At 37.0% G+C, this 15844-nt stretch overlaps 1 protein-coding gene across 2 annotated transcripts in view; it reads left to right on the forward strand.

The window, feature by feature from the left end:
* The window catches only part of Dzip3 (DAZ interacting zinc finger protein 3), an 80813-nt gene extending 70833 nt beyond the window's left edge, over positions 1-9980 (forward strand). The window contains exons 27-32 of one of the 2 annotated variants that reach the window (XM_041672986.1): positions 2036-2161; positions 4044-4183; positions 5435-5555; positions 6007-6132; positions 6217-6318; positions 7751-9980. In XM_041672986.1, coding sequence (XP_041528920.1) covers positions 2036-2161; positions 4044-4183; positions 5435-5555; positions 6007-6132; positions 6217-6318; positions 7751-7861 — 726 coding nt within the window. In that variant the 3' untranslated portion in view covers positions 7862-9980. Of the gene's footprint in view, positions 1-2035; positions 2162-4043; positions 4184-5434; positions 5556-6006; positions 6133-6216 lie in introns of both variants that reach the window. The other variant, XM_041672984.1, reaches the window with a different exon arrangement.
* The last annotated feature ends 5864 nt before the right edge of the window (positions 9981-15844 follow it).

The following is a 15844-nucleotide window of genomic DNA, read 5'->3' on the forward strand; positions in this document are numbered from 1 at the left end:
CTTTGAGCAGATGCTGTTCCCAGGTGGTAGAGGTGGGCAGGGGAAAGAAGAGTGCCGAGTGAGGTGCTGTGCCTATTGGTTGGTTCCCCGTTGTCCTGCCATTGTCCCCCTGTGCATTTCCGTTAATGTTGCCAAGTGTTAGAGGATAAGTCCCAGTGCCCAAAGGGTGTTAGAAGTAGAACGGTCCACTATAAATGTCCTGCTAGTCTTTTGGAAAGGCCGTCTTCTAGAGGTGCCCTTTGTCACTAGCATCATCCTGAACTGGAGATGGACAGAGAAGAAGACGAATGAGGGAAGAGCTCTTGGCTAGGACCACCATATCTAGAAGACAATTTTCACTGTACCCAGAGATCCATATAGGCATTGCTGGGAAGATACTTGTGTTTATTGTGCTCAAAGTTCAGTCCACAACATCTGAACTTCATAAATGACCTAAAGGAGTGGATATGGTTAAAGGTATAGCTTGACAGAAAAGGTTCCTCTTGAACATGGAATTGAGCCGTGTCTGGACATATTGCTAGGTTGACTGGAAGGACAGGGAGGCTCACAGGGCGAGGTCTGCAGCACTGCGCTGTTGAGATTGACATCCTGAGAACCCCTGCCGTAGGTGCATCTTCAGTGCTCATAGGAATACATTTATTGAGCAGAAACATGCCTTCACATTTTAGTGTATAGATCTGAAGATAAACTTAGGAATGCTGTGCTTATGTGCTCTGTTGCTTTGTGTTTCCCTGTAAGCTGAGCATTGAGGGAATGCAGAATTTTAATTGTAACTTCGCCAGTACTTCTATCTAGAGGCCTGCTGCCATTTTTGTCTTCTATGAAATTTTTGTTGCCAAGGAAGACAGGATTATAGCTTTGTCTGACAGATTGAGATGGCGTGGTGTATTCTTGGTTATCAACATACTCATGTAGCGTGGGGTTTTAGATGGTGAATAATCACAATGTGGGGGCAAGCATGATGCATACTGTGTAACCTCAGTCACCTGATGTATGTACACTTGCAGCACCCAGAGGGACATAGCAAGCTGAGCTGCATGTGGCTGGGTGACTGTTCTTGGCTTCTTGTGTTTTGTTTCCTGTAATGCACATGCTACAAAATAAATAAAAGCTTCTTTTTAAAGTTTAAAAAAAAAGATAGTTATCAATATGTCTATAGGGCAAGGCCAGTTTGGGTACCCTCTCCTATTGCTTAGGGTCTTAGCTGGGGTCATCTTTGTGGATTCCTGGGAATTTCTCTAGTGCCAGGTTTCTTGCTAGCCCCATAATGGCTCCCTCAATCAAAATATCTCTTTTCTTTCTTTCCGTCTCTGTCCTTCCCCCATCGTTTCTATTCTGAATCCTCAAGTTTTCTCCCTCTCCCCTTCTCTGCGCCTCCTCCCCTTTCACCCACTCTTCTGCCCCATCCCCATGCTCCCAGTTTTGTCAGGAGATCTTGTCTAGTTCCCATTCCCAAGGGGATCTTTTTTTTTGGGGGGGGGGTTCAAGACAGGGTTTCTCTGTGGCTTTGGAGCCTGTCCTGGAACTAGCTCTGTAGACCAGGTTGGTCTCGAACTCACAGAGATCCGCCTGCCTCTGCCTCCCGAGTGCTGGGATTAAAGGCGTGCGCCACCACCGCCCGGCTCTCCCAAGGGGATCTTTATATGTTTCTCTTAGGGTTCATCTTGTTACTTAGCTTCTGTGGATGAAACTTAAAGATCGTTTCATCTAAGCCTCTTATTTTATTTTAACTTATTTTAACTTTGGCATCCCGAGTTATCCAACCAGGTACAGAGAGGGTCGTGATAAACTCTTAATTTTCTATTATTTTTATTATTGTTCTTTCTATTCTATCTTTTTCCTTTGCTCATTCAAATTTTCATAGATTTAAATAGGATTTTGATATACTCATTGCTTCCAATATACTTCGTATCTGAATTTCCAATCCGTGTTTTACCCCTACATTGTTCTGATTTTAAAGCATTGTCCATACCAAAATAAAAACAATTCTATATGTGTACAGAGTTTTATTTTATTTAATTTTTTTATATGCTAGATACAGCAGTTCTTAGGAAGACCCCTTGTGAAGGAATCTTTCTTTAGACCCATACTTACTGTTCCTCAAATGCCTGCAGTTTGCCCTGGAGTTATTTCTGCAGCTGTACAGCCTAGACCGCCCCTGGTAAGTGGCTTTCCTGATGAAATAATATTAACTAGTTTTTTATAACTATATAATGGGATTCCTGAATAAAACTTTTGTCCTCATTTGTTTGTTAGGATAATTCGGTAATGCTAGTAATGATGATAATTAAAAGATGAATGAATGAATACCTGTTTCACATAACATTAGCCTGGTTTTGAAATACAAAATTTGTATCTTTATACTTTCAAGTCTTTGGAATTGCAGTTTTACTTCTCTAACCAATAAAACTGTGAGACAGATTGGCATTTTTATTTTTGACATAGCTATTGTGTAGAAAAGCAAAGGGGACAAATCACAGTGAACTATGTAGCTACTAAGCTTATATACACACCCAGAGTGGTTCTACTGTATCTGTAACCAATAAAATGAGTAACATGAGCTTGGAACAAAAACCCTAAAGTTTTCAATCTTCCTAATTGTAGCTAGTCAGATAAGTTTTATTCAAACCAGAAGAAAGAATAAAGACATTTAGAATGGCTAGAATTATTTTTTGTTGTCTTGACTAAACTTTAAGAAAAACAAAAAGAACAACAACAACAACAAAATTCCAGAAAGAATAATGTCAGTTATAATTAGGGAAAAAAATTTCTATTTCTGACTTTCTCATAAAGGAACTCAGGCACGTGTGTGTGTGTGTGTGTGTGTGTGTCTGTTTGTATTTCCACATATGAATATATATAGTAGTATATAGTTCTTGTATCTTGCTCTCAATCTTTTTGAAATTTGTGATTAGATGGATTCATTTATGTCTATGCTGTCTACAAAAATATGTGTATAAGTCTTAACATTTTAAATAAGTTAACTGTGGTGCTTATGCAATTTGCTTGCTGTTATTCTGTAATGACCAGAGTAGAATTTTATTGAAAACATTGAAATCTTTTAGCCTCCTAATAAGATTATCTTCGGGTTCCTGATGGAAGCTAGAGACTGAGGCAGATCGTGTTAGAGACCAACTACTGCTAGTTGTTGCTTACTTTTCATGGTGACTCATAGGTTTCAATAAACGTTGCCATGGTTTTATTGCTTTAATAACTCAATTAGTGCTCTAAAAATTTTCTTGATTATATTAATTCACTTGATGTTTCTAAGAACTTCCATAAAAAACACACAACAATTGTTGTTGGTGTCATAGGTCCATTAGATATATTGTACTTTCTACACTGTCATTGTCTATATTTTTGAGCCTTTTAGCAAAAACACTTCTATTACTATCATCATCATTATTTAGAACTTAAAATTTTATCTTTGTTATTTTTCTAATAATAGAAGTATATTTAATAGTTGGAAAAATATAGATAATAGAGAAATATAGACAGTCGAAAGTAAAATTATCTTGTTGAATCCCTAGAAAAAATAACCATTTGTAGATTATTATATAACTTACAGATGCTTTTGTGTGTTTATATGCATGCAGTTATTAAACATTTTAATATTAAAGGAGTCATACTATAAATTTTATGCTATAAACTAATTTTTAAAAAACCTAAATATATTCTATGAATATCTCTTATGCCCAGACATATACATCTATTTGTAAAAACTTGATTGATTTGCTATAATTTCTTTTACTTAATCCCATGTTGGCATATTTTACGTAGTTTTCAGTTTTTCACTATTATTTCTTAAAAACTCAACAATGCACTCTGTTTCTATATTTGCTGGTAATTACAGGGCAAACATCCTGCTTTTAAAATAGGTAACAACAAGTTAGAAACACTGTGTCTGTTGAGAAAAAAGCTCTAAGAAGAGAATGTTGATTTGACTCTTCATTCTGCTTTTCTTCTGAGGCATCAAAGTGTTATGTTGACATGTGGTGTTACCTACTTACTGAAGCTGATGGTTATATCTCTGCCCTTTACAGATGCCTGGTATAACCTGGGCTATGCCAACACCTATAGCTGACAATGTGTCACCCAGTGCAAGTCTGTGCAGTGAACCTCTCATGATAAACTGGGAGAGGATTACAGACAGACTGAGAATGGCTTTTCCACAGCAAACAAGGTACTTTGACTTTTCCTTAGTGGTTACACTGTTTTTTTCTGTTTTTTTTTACAATTTTTATAGCCCTAATTGTAGAAATGAAACACTTAACATATACCCATAAGTACAACTATTTTTTTTACCATGGTCTTAGTAAAATAAAATTGACTAAGAAAGCATAGTGCTCAACAGAAATGCTAGGTAAACTTAATTTTTTATTAGTCTTAAGGCATGAGAAGATAAGTGTTTAAATTTATGTTTGCTCATTTGCTCGAAGTAGTAGCTATAAACTTACCCAATTTGAATGCTTCCAGCTGTAATAATTACCGTAATAAAAAGTTATCAAATTTTCAATTAATTGTATGCTGAGCCCAATGTCATCAGGTTTCAACTTATTTTTTTTTATTTTATTGAGGTTCCTATGATTTATTTGTGAGTGAACACAGTTCAGTATAAGATATCATAATTGTTCTGGATTTCACTGTCTGACTTTAGGAGAAGAAAAGTTAATTCTAAAATCTCTGCTCTTGTATCTTGTATGTGTGGAAATAAGTCTACTTATTTTACTTTGTATTTTCATTTGAAAGTATCATACCTTGTTATCTAATTAGGGTATGATTTTAATTAATTTCATAATTATAAATAGAAAAATAGAATTATAAAGTTATATATAATTATAAAATGAATAAATCATAAACCAAAAGAAAGAAAAATCATCCTATTATAAGTATAGGTGGCAGTGGAGGATTAAAAAGGCAAGTACTGATTAAAATAATTGGAAGTTAATTATTTTATCATGCAATGAATGTATCTTTTGCTTTCTTTACTTTTTTATTTAATCTTTATTTTTTCTCTGAGTTTTATGAAGGCAAAATATTTAAATACTACAAAACTGAGACAATAACAGCAAAAGTTACTATTCAAATAGTTATTTTTAAAATAGTTACTAAAAAGGAATAGTTTAGTCCTGAATGAAATTTGAGATATAAAGTTCTCAATATGTAAATGAATCAACTCAGTTTTCACATAGTGAGTACTTTCATAAGCATAGTTAACTTTCACTGGTAAATACATTAAATATAGCTTTTGGACACAATTAGTAGTTTTTATTATGGTTTTAAATGCATGCAGGTAACATTTTTCAGATTCAAAACTACTGAGTTGAGTCTGTGTGCTGACTGTCATATGAGCAGGATTTTCAGTCTCACCTTTGAGGGCACTTCCTCAGAGGAGCAGGGAACACCAACCTTCTCTATTCTTCATCTCTTCCAGGAAGGAGCTTACAGATTTCTTACAACAGCTCAAGGATTCTCATGGAAAGTCCGTGTCTCGACTTACATTTGATGAAATTGTTTACAAGATTGCTCAAATGATTGAGCCCAAGAAATCTGAGGTAAACCAAGCAAGCCAATAAACAACAGCAACTAACTTTAATTCTCTATTCTTGTTTCTGTAATAGTGCCATAACATGTTTAGAGAGTCAAGAATCAATAACATAATCATAGGACATCATTCATTTACAGTAAATAATCCTACATATTCAACTTATAGATGACGTGGGATTGTTTTAGATCAGAGTAGAATAAAACTGATCCCCTTTGAATTTTCTAAAGACTGCTTTGAACAATTCTGAATGCAAGTTTCTTTTTTCTATTTTTTTGCAAAGATTTATTTTATTTAAACTAATGCTTTATGTAGCTCTAACAAATGTTACCAACACTTTATTTCAAGATTTATCATGAGTATTATTTATCCTTTTGGTAATTTTTGCTACAATTTATTTTATTCAATCTGTCTGTTGATACTGTTTTAGGATAATTTTTAAAAATAAACATTATTTTTAGAGTGAAGGAAAATCTGCGCCAGATGGTAATAGTTCATCACCCAGCCACACTTCATCGCAGCCTAGTGCTCCCCAGACCCCCAAGTCACCACAAGGTTCTACCACATGGGAAGGAGACAAGGACTTGGTGAGCCAGATCTTGTTCATAAAACCACATTTAGATCTGAGAGGGGAAAAAAGCCTAAATTTTATCATATCTATTTTTGGCTAGGATAATGAAGAGGAAGAAGAGGAGCCCTGTGTAATCTGTCATGAAAATTTGTCTCCAGAAAACCTTTCTGTTTTACCTTGTGCTCACAAATCCCACTCTCAGGTAAACAATTAAGCTTGTCCTGTTAATATTTTAGCATTAGTCAGCTAAGCAAGCTTACTGCCTTGCTTACAAGGTGTATGAGCATCCAGTGTCATTTCACAGCCCCACTGGCCATCACTGCACTTCCTTCTCTGAGTGCCATACAGAACGTTTACATCTTTCACTGTATGCAGTCATGGCTGTACTACTGTTTTCGGGAGGACAGCCTGGAGATTTAAATGGTATACAGTATACAGTTCCCTTGAGCAAACTGGGAGAAATAGAAAGCAATTGAGTGATAGGACTAGTAACAAAGAAGTGACATTTTACCCTTTCTTGCTGTAAATTCTACAGTGTCTATTGTCCATATGTAATAATGGCCCCTCACATTTTAAAACTGACTTGTTTTAGTAATCTAACCTCTTGTGTTTATGTTTGAAGACTCTGAGACTTGGATTAATGTTAGAAAAATGTGAGGCCGACATATCTTTTGTGTTCTTGCTATGTATATGGATTAACTCCTGGTGCTGCTGTTGTGTAACTGTTACTGATTACCATGTATGGTCCAAATCCTCTGAGGAAAAATGTGATTCAACAATAGAAAAGATAATCTTAGACAAGAAGTGTTTTTCTCGGGGAAGTAAACAATTGCCTGATTTTTCCAACCATGTTATAAAGATAAAATATGTGGTACAAAATTATGTGTGTTGTCTGCTTTGATCTGAAGAGGTTTGAAAAATTGTTAATCCCATAAAGTCTCAAATGACACTTAGACACCCAGTTTTTCCATCTTGAAAGTTTGATGTGTGAATATTTTACAATAAGAATGTTTGTCAAAACTTACTTGCATTGCCCAGTGAAAAGGAAACATATAATTCATTCAGTTTACTCTTCAAGGTTGGTTATTAGACATCAAATATAGTCCCTACACTTTTAATCCTGTTATCTGATTTGCCTCTCCATTATTCAAACATCAAAAATACCTAGTTTTAGAGTCAATACTTACCAAAACATAACAAACACTTCACAGTTCAGGATTACTGTTTCACTGCAGAAAACAATCTGAAGAGACTGTTCTTCCAGGGGGGTTCAGCTTTAGAGCCCCATCAAGGAATTGGTAATTTTCATATGCCTAGTTATTTGTTTAGTTAATTATAAGTGAAAAAATATAAATCAAATCAACCAAAGAGTAAATAGCAAGCTTCTCCAATATCCTTGTAGAACTACTAGTCATTTTTTAAAATAGGGAGAAACCAAATTTGAGCCAAATAGACTGGCTTAAAAATACTCTGCCATTGCCATGGATAGCTTAGCAAACCATAGTTGTAGCAGATGGCTTGGCTTTCAGAACCACCAGAGGAGAAGGCATCTTGGTTGGTGACTGATGTGTAGAGTGGAAGCTGCCTTTGCTAGGCTAGATTTGAAACTCTGACTTAATCATTTTGCTCCTTAGTGCATTGGACCATGGTTGATACAACAGGGGACATGCCCCACCTGCAGACTCCATATTTTGCTACCAGAAGAATTCCCTAACCACCCCAACAGGCAGTTAACCAAGATCTGATGCAAGGCAGGTAGCTAGCTATAACTAAGATCAGTTTTAGACATTGGAATTTAATTCAGCCTTTTAATGAGATAATTGTTGGAATAGTATTATGCAACATGTCCTTTGGCTTCATGCTAATAGACCAGCTAATCACACCAGAGCTGAGCCACAGATTAAAACAGATCTAAAGCATATGTAAATTAAATAGAAGGGACTTAAAGAAGGTGGGATTTGATAGTTGCATTTTATTGCTCTTCATAACATTTTCCATCTGTAAACACAAGACCTGTACGGATGACTAATACTATATTTCTTAAACTATCCTGTCTTTTTTTTCTCCTTACTCTATTTTTCTTTATTTTCTTTCAAATATGGTACATTTTAATTTCCTGAAATAAGTTTAAGAGAAAAAGCAAGAAACATTCTATAGATTTTAGTTTTCTTTTTAACTTTGAAAGCTCGAGGTTAAAAATATAACTATTATAAGTTATATTTCTATCTCAATTGTTCTTTCTATCTTCTGAAATAACTACCTTTGATGAGATTATGGATTCCTTGACACTGGTGACCATGCAATGGTTCATAATAGCCTGTGATAGATGATTGTTTCAGACATGACAGGACCAGTATGTCAACTTGTTTTTGCCATGAAATCTCACAATAATTATACTATAAAAACTACAACTAAGATTTGTATTTCCAAGCCGGGCAGTGGTGGCGCACGCCTTTAATCCCAGCACTGGGGAGGCAGAGGCAGGCGGATCTCTATGAGTTCGAGGCCAGCCTGGTCTACAAGAGCTAGTTCCAGGACAGGCACCAAAAACTACAGAGAAACCCTGTCTCAAAAATCCAAAAAATATTTGTATTTTCCTCAAAAGCTAGTTCTTAATATCACACCACAAGATGCCTATATTCCCAATATTTAGTGCCATAAATGCAGAATGAAGTTAGAATTAGAAACCAAGAGCTACTAAAGGAGCCAGATAATGCAAATTAAGTCATTTACTGAGATAATTGAGATCTTACATTACTTTGTAAACATATTCCTTGGCTCTTAATCATTTGCATTTTGTAAAGACTTTATTTTTGTGGGACCCTCACCTCTTATTCTCAAAGGGACGAGAATTTCCTAGCAGAATGTTTTCCCAGGAAGATAGTGGCCTTCCCCTCTCCCACCCGAGAGATTCCGAGCACAAGGTCACTTAGCCCAGCCAGTCAGCCACCTGGTACAGGCTGATAAAGATGGCCTGCTCTGAGAACAAGGAGGAAGCTGACTTAGCAGGATGGGAAGGAGCAAAAGTCCATGCACCCATGCCAAAGCACCTTGAAAAAGCCTCTTTGTAGTTCTACCTTTAAAAGCCTACCCCACAGAGGAGATACAAGATGGAGAGGAGTCCAAACATGTTTGTATTATGCTGATTAAACCTTGCTTATTACAGTCTGGGCCTCTCTGTATGGTCTCTCTCTGGGGGTCATAATCTGGGCACAACACTTTCATGTAGTTGTTGTGGGAAAGAGAAGACATCGTTTACATGTACTTGCTGCTTCTTGCAACAAAGTTCATATCCAGTAGACCAAATGCCTATCAGAAGCTTGTCACTGAGAGTTTCCATTCCTAGACAACAAAGCCTATTTTAAAAGTAGTGTGAATGCTGTAAGTGGTGTACATGCCTGTACTTTCAAATTTAATCCATAGTTCCCTTGTGAGACACGTATCCTTGGCTCATATTCATAATCTCAATTTCATTAATTTTGAGAGGAAAAGGTTTTTTTGACTCAGCAACTATTTTTGTGTGTATTTCAGTGTAAATATATTTTGAAGTTACTGTGAATCTCTATTTAAAAATTCTATTCCTGTAATTGTATGCTAAACTTCTTTTCCTATTTTGAAAATAAACTGAAAGATGTGAAGAAAAATATTTTTTTAAATGTCAGCGTTTGCGTGGGTGAGGTGATTCACCAGGTGAAGGCTGCCCGTTGCCAAGCCTGATGACCTGAGTTCTGTTCCTGGGATACACATGGTGAAAAGAAGAACTGCCAGTCCTGCCAGTTTTCCTCTGACCTTCACATGTACAGTGTGGCTTGTGTGCACGCACACACACACACACACACACACACACACACTACACTCAGATGCATGGAGGGAGGGAGGGAGGGAGGGAGGGAGGGAGGGAGAGAGCAAAGAGGGAAGAATATTTTTTAAGCATGCCATTTGTCCATATATAAAGTACTAATACTGTGTTGGAGTTTCAGTATCTAGAACTTATGGGACATTCAATCATCAGTAATGTAGCAGATTGATTATCTTGTAAGACAGGTCATGCTTACAATTTGTTTATTAGTTCATGTTTATAATTGTAATTTCGTTTTCAGTGGAAAATAAATGTATTTCTGAAATGAACAACTGTTTTTTATGTATTCATCTTAAATGTATACAAAAATATTTTTATTTCAAATGTCTATCTTTGTTGAGTTGTACTAAAATCTTTCTTCTGTTTTGAGAAAATAACAGGAAAATATATAAGTTGTTAGTCATCTCATCTTGTGAAATGCCAAGGATGTCTTGGGTTCTTAGAATACAGAAGTTGGGGATTCAGTGCTTTTCTTATCTGTCTCTGGCAGGTGTTTCCTGCCCAAAGTCATGTGGCTGTGTAGTAGGTAAGCCTCCTAGTACTGATGGGTCTCGATACTCTGCCATGTGTCTCCTTTTCTGGCTCCTGTGCTAGAGTGATAGTGGTGATGAGTGTTTGCTGCAAAGCCTTATGCCTTGAGTTCTATCCCTGGAAAGGAAAGAACTACTAGTCCTGCAGCTTGTCCTCTGATCTCACGTGCAGTGTGGCTTGTGAGTGCACAAGTCATTCTTGGCTTCAAATAAGGAGCCAGAAGACTTAACACAATCACTGATATATAGTGAGAATGTAGAAGTTTAATACCCCACAAAGCCATGTCTAGTTCTACAGATGTGAAGGTAATGGAGCTATAAAATTGTTGATGCACAGTTGTGTTCACTGCCATGCTTTCTTCTGAGGAATGATTTTACCATGCTCAGGAAACCAGCTAATGACCAACAAGCTCCTAGCATGGCAGTATTTGTATCAAAAATATTTTGGGCTTACTACCCAAGCATGAGGACCTGAGTTCAAACCTAGACACCCTCAAAAAATAATCTGGCCAAGGAACTAACTGGGGACATCGCCTTGGGCTCCTGGGAGCCACTCTAGGTTCAAGTCTCTTGCCAGCCCTAAGGTGGCTCCCTTAACTAAGAATTGTGCTTCCGTGCTCCTCTATCCAGCCTTCCTTTATCCCAATCATCCTGTTTCCCCAAGTTCCCCCCATCCTCCCCTTCTCACTTTTCTCTCCCCATCTCCCCTTACCCCCAACCTACCCCACCCCCAAGATCCCACTTTCCTCCCCAGCAATTTTGTCTACTTCCCGTAGGCAAGAGGATAACTATATGTTTTTCCTTGGGTTCACCTTATTTAGCTTCTTTAGGTTCACCAATTGTAGACTCCGTGACCCTTATTTATGGCTAGAAACCAATTATGAGTGAGTACATCCCGTGTTCATCTTTTTGGGTCTGGGTTACCTCACTCAGGATAGTGTTTTCTATTTCCATCCATTTGCATGCAAAATTTTTGGATGTTCACCTTCCTAGACATGGACGGAGCGGGGAGGACCTTGGATTTTCCACAGGGCAGGGAACCCTGACTGCTCTTTGGACTGGAGAGGGAGGGGGAGAGGAGTGGGGGGAGGGGGAGAAGGGTGGGAGGAGGGGGAGGGAAATGGGAGGCTGGGAGGAGGGGGAAACTTTTTTTTTCCTTTTCTCAATTAAATAAATAAATAAATAATATAATATAATCTGGCATGCCTTTACATACTCTAACAAGAAGGTGGAGACAGAGGAATGCTAGGAGCTTGCTGACAAGCTAGCCTACCCAGTGGAGATTATATCTCAAGGGACTATGGTGGGGAGAGGGAGAACATGAGACCTAGAGCCTTCTTTTGACCTCTGGACATGTGCACAAGTGCACACACCTTCGTGTGTATATACATAAACATACCATTTTAAGAGTAATAAAACATCTGAAAGTAATAATCTACTACAGCTTCTGCTGGATGATATGTTTTGTGTTACATGCCTTTCTGTTTATTTTTTATGCATATACTATTTTACAGCTTTTATAGGATACCTTCAGGTGTGTTTGGTACTTTGTTTGATATATATGTAGTATATATTACTATGATTTTTTACAGATGATGAATATCTAGACTCAGATAAGGGGGAAATAATTTGTTTAAGGTGACAGTTACAAATGGGATATAGTAGCATTTGCTGGGATTGTAATACAGGTGGTCCCCTAGTTGGTGTTTCTACTAGTGTTAACTTCTGCATCCATTTTTGGATTTACTTTGTACATAACAAAAGTAGCACTTAATACTTCTTAAGTAGTTCTCTTCCAATTAAGCGGGATAAACCCAGTATGCTGACCGTTTTCTACTACGGCTATAGTATTGGTGTGTAAAATATAAAGATATGGTAGTAATATAGCGATATGACATGGTGGCAATAGTTTGACTTCTCCCTGTAGTTTAAGATGATTCCAGTTATTGAAAATTATCTTGACTTAATTATTAATACTACTTTTTTTCCTTAGTCTTTTACAGTTTAAAAAATGAGAGTCAAATTCTGTGGTTCAGGAAGGCATATTTGGCTTTTAAATTTGTCAAGAATGCCATTATATTAAGATATTCCTAAATAATGTATTTACCTTTCAGATATGAATTATATAATTGGAAAATCTTAGTTTACTACTTTGGTTTATAGCCAAATAAAAACAATAGCCAGATAAAAACAATAAATAAGCATGATTTTTTTGCGTAGGTACTAGCTGTATAGACTAGAAGGTGCAGGTTGTCAGAGCCAGTCCTAGGGAGCCATTGTGGTAGCATATTTATATAAATGCATATTCCAAGCAGTGGTCTGGGAATCTGTCTCAGTGAATATTATAGATGGGTGGTTTAGTGTACATTTTGGAAGCTATTGGAATAGTAGAGTTTGGTTTTCTTGAGTAAGTCTAGGTTTGAATTTTTGAATATTTTTATGTGTACGTGTGTGCATGTATGTGTACCATCTGAGTGCCTCTATGTGTCAGAGAAGGGTGTCGGATCCTGTGAAACTGGATTTATAGGTGGTTGTGGCCCACTATGTGGGTGTAGTGAATGGAACATTGGTCTTCTGCAAAAACAATAAGTACATCCAACTATTGAGCTTTCTCTCTAGCCCCATAAATTTAGATTTTTTTTTAATTCCCAGAAATATGGTGTAATAAGTAAAAATTTTCCTAACTTCTCAGTTGCCTCTTTTTTTAGAATATATCAACAACAAAACAACTACCTGCCTGAGAGCTATCATATTAAAGGAGCATTTATTTGTTTTCTCTCCCAAAGTAGCAAACTTCATGTGACTTATTTAACCTGTTTAAATTTACTTTTGACGGCAGAATGTATTTTTTATTGATCTACCCTTGATAAGTTGAAGAGGCCAGAGAGTATAGCCATTAGTACTACTTCTAAGTTTACAAAACTCCAAATACTGTCTCACCCTTATTATCTTTGTTTGATGTATTTGAACTATAGTGTACCTGGATACTACCTCATAAGGCTGTGAACAGTCAGCAGTGATAAAGTACGAGGTGATGTGTTTCATTGTGACATTTTCATATATTTGTATCATTTTGCTTTGCTTATTTTTCCTGCGATTGTAGAAGTTATTACTCTTCCTTTAGATCAGTGTTTCTCAATCTTCCCAATGCCGTGACCCTTAAATACAACTTGCTTATGTTGTAGTGACCCCCAACCATAAAATTATTTCAGTGCTACTTCATAACTGTAATTTTACTACTGTTATGAATCATAATTAAATATTTTTGTTGATAGAGGTTTGTCAAAGGCATCACAACCCACAGGTTTAAAATTGTTGATTTAGATGTCAAGGACACTGATTTGCTGAGGTCACACAGCTCATCAATAGAGTCATGACTCCAAACTATAATTTTCTACCACGATCAGTGTTATTCTCTCCATATTATGCCTGCTTTTTGACAGAGGAAATGGAGCAGGTATAGGAAGAAGGAAGGAGAGGATAGGAAAAGAGGACAAAAGAAAGAAGGAATGAATTGTGGGAGAAAGAAATAGAAAAAAAGGAAACTAAGGAAGCTGAATACTTAGGAGTTATGGAGTTATTTTTTCAGTCAAGTTAGAAACAAAACAAGATTAGAATATTCTTACAAGGTGACAGTATCTCACTTGAGAATAAAGTCAGACATGCATATTTTAACATCAAGGTTGATGATTCCTGATCAGTGTTTTAAAAGGATAAGGGCATGTGTTTTACCTTTTAAATTTCTAATGCCATGTTGGTAGTTGTTTAAAACAGGTCTCAGAGGTTACATTCTTTTTTTAGGGCCATGAAGTTTAACAGCCACTGCTGTGGTTTTAGTAGCATAGTTAAATGTGCTCTCTCCACTCAGAGAAAATAGCAATGTTGAAGAAGCTGGTGCTAGGGACCTGTAGTTTCTTCTAAGAGCTGTTTCTAAGCAATAAAAATATGTTTACATTATTTTAATTCAAGGAAGAATTCCATTCAACCCCAAGGGCATGAGACAAAGCCAAACCTCAGCAACTGAAGGTGAAGTGTTTTCATTTTATTTAAGAAAAGTGAACTATTTAATAAATTATAATCACATTTACAGTATTATCAGATCATTACAATAAAAAGCTAAATGGAAGTTTAAGGACATCATTTGTTAGTGATGTGTATATATAATTTATTTGTTAAATTTGTTTAAATTAAGATATAATTACATCATTTACTCCATTCTCTTTATTACACCCATCCCATATATTCCCTCTCTCAAATTTAGGGTCGCTTTTTCTTTTTTTTTTTTTTATTAATTAAAGATTTCTGCCTCCTCCGCGCCATGCCTCCCATTTCCCTCCCCCTCCCCCAATCAAGTCCCTGTCCCTTCCCTCGTCAGCCCAAAGAGCAATCAGGGTTCCCAGCCCTGTGGGAAGTCCAAGGACCACCCACCTCCATCCAGGTCTAGTAAGGTGAGCATCCAAACCGCCTAGGCTCCCACAAAGCCAGTATGTGCAATAGGATCAAAAACCCATTGCCATTATTCTTGAGTTCTCAGTAGTCCTCATTGAGTCCTCTATGTTCAGCAAGTCCGGTTTTATCCCAGGCTTTTTCAGACCCAGGCCAGCTGGCCTTGGTGAGTTCCCGATAGAACATCCCAATTGTCTCAGTGTGTGGGTGCACCCCTCGGGGTCCTGAGTTCCTTGCTCATGCTCTCTCTCCATCTGCTCCTGATTTAGACCTTGAAATTTCAGTCCGGTGCTCCAGTATGGGTCTCTGTCTCAGTCTCTTTTCATCGCCTGATGAAGGTTAATATTCAGGAGGATGCCAATATGTTTTTCTTTGAGTTCACCGTCTTATTTAGCTTCTCTAGGATCAAGAATTATAGGCTCAATGTCCTTTTTTTATGGCTAGAAACCAAATATGAGTGAGAACATCCCATGTTCCTCTTTTTGGGTCTGGCTTACCTCACTCAGGATAGTGTTTTCTATTTCCGTCCATTTGTATGCAAAATTCAAAAAGTCATTGTTTTTTTTACTACTGAGTAGTACTCTAATATTTATATATTCCATACTTTCTTCATCCATTCTTCCATATATTCCCAAGAGTGGTATTGCTGGGTCCAGGGGTAGGTTGATCCCGAATTTCCTGAGAAACCGCCACACTGCTTTCCAAAGTGGTTGCACAAGTTTGCATTCCCACCAGCAATGGATGAGTGTACCCCTTCCTCCACAACCTCTCCAGCAAAGGCTATCATTTAGCCATTCTGGGAGGTGTAAGATGGTATCTTAAAGTTGGCTTGATTTGCATTTCCCTGATCACTAAGGAAGTTGAGCATGATCTTAAGTGTCTTTTGGCCATTT

The sequence above is a fragment of the Microtus oregoni genome, unplaced genomic scaffold, assembly GCF_018167655.1.
Source record: "Microtus oregoni isolate MIOR12 unplaced genomic scaffold, Mior012 000023F_ref0000262, whole genome shotgun sequence".
Taxonomy (NCBI): Eukaryota; Metazoa; Chordata; class Mammalia; order Rodentia; family Cricetidae; genus Microtus; species Microtus oregoni.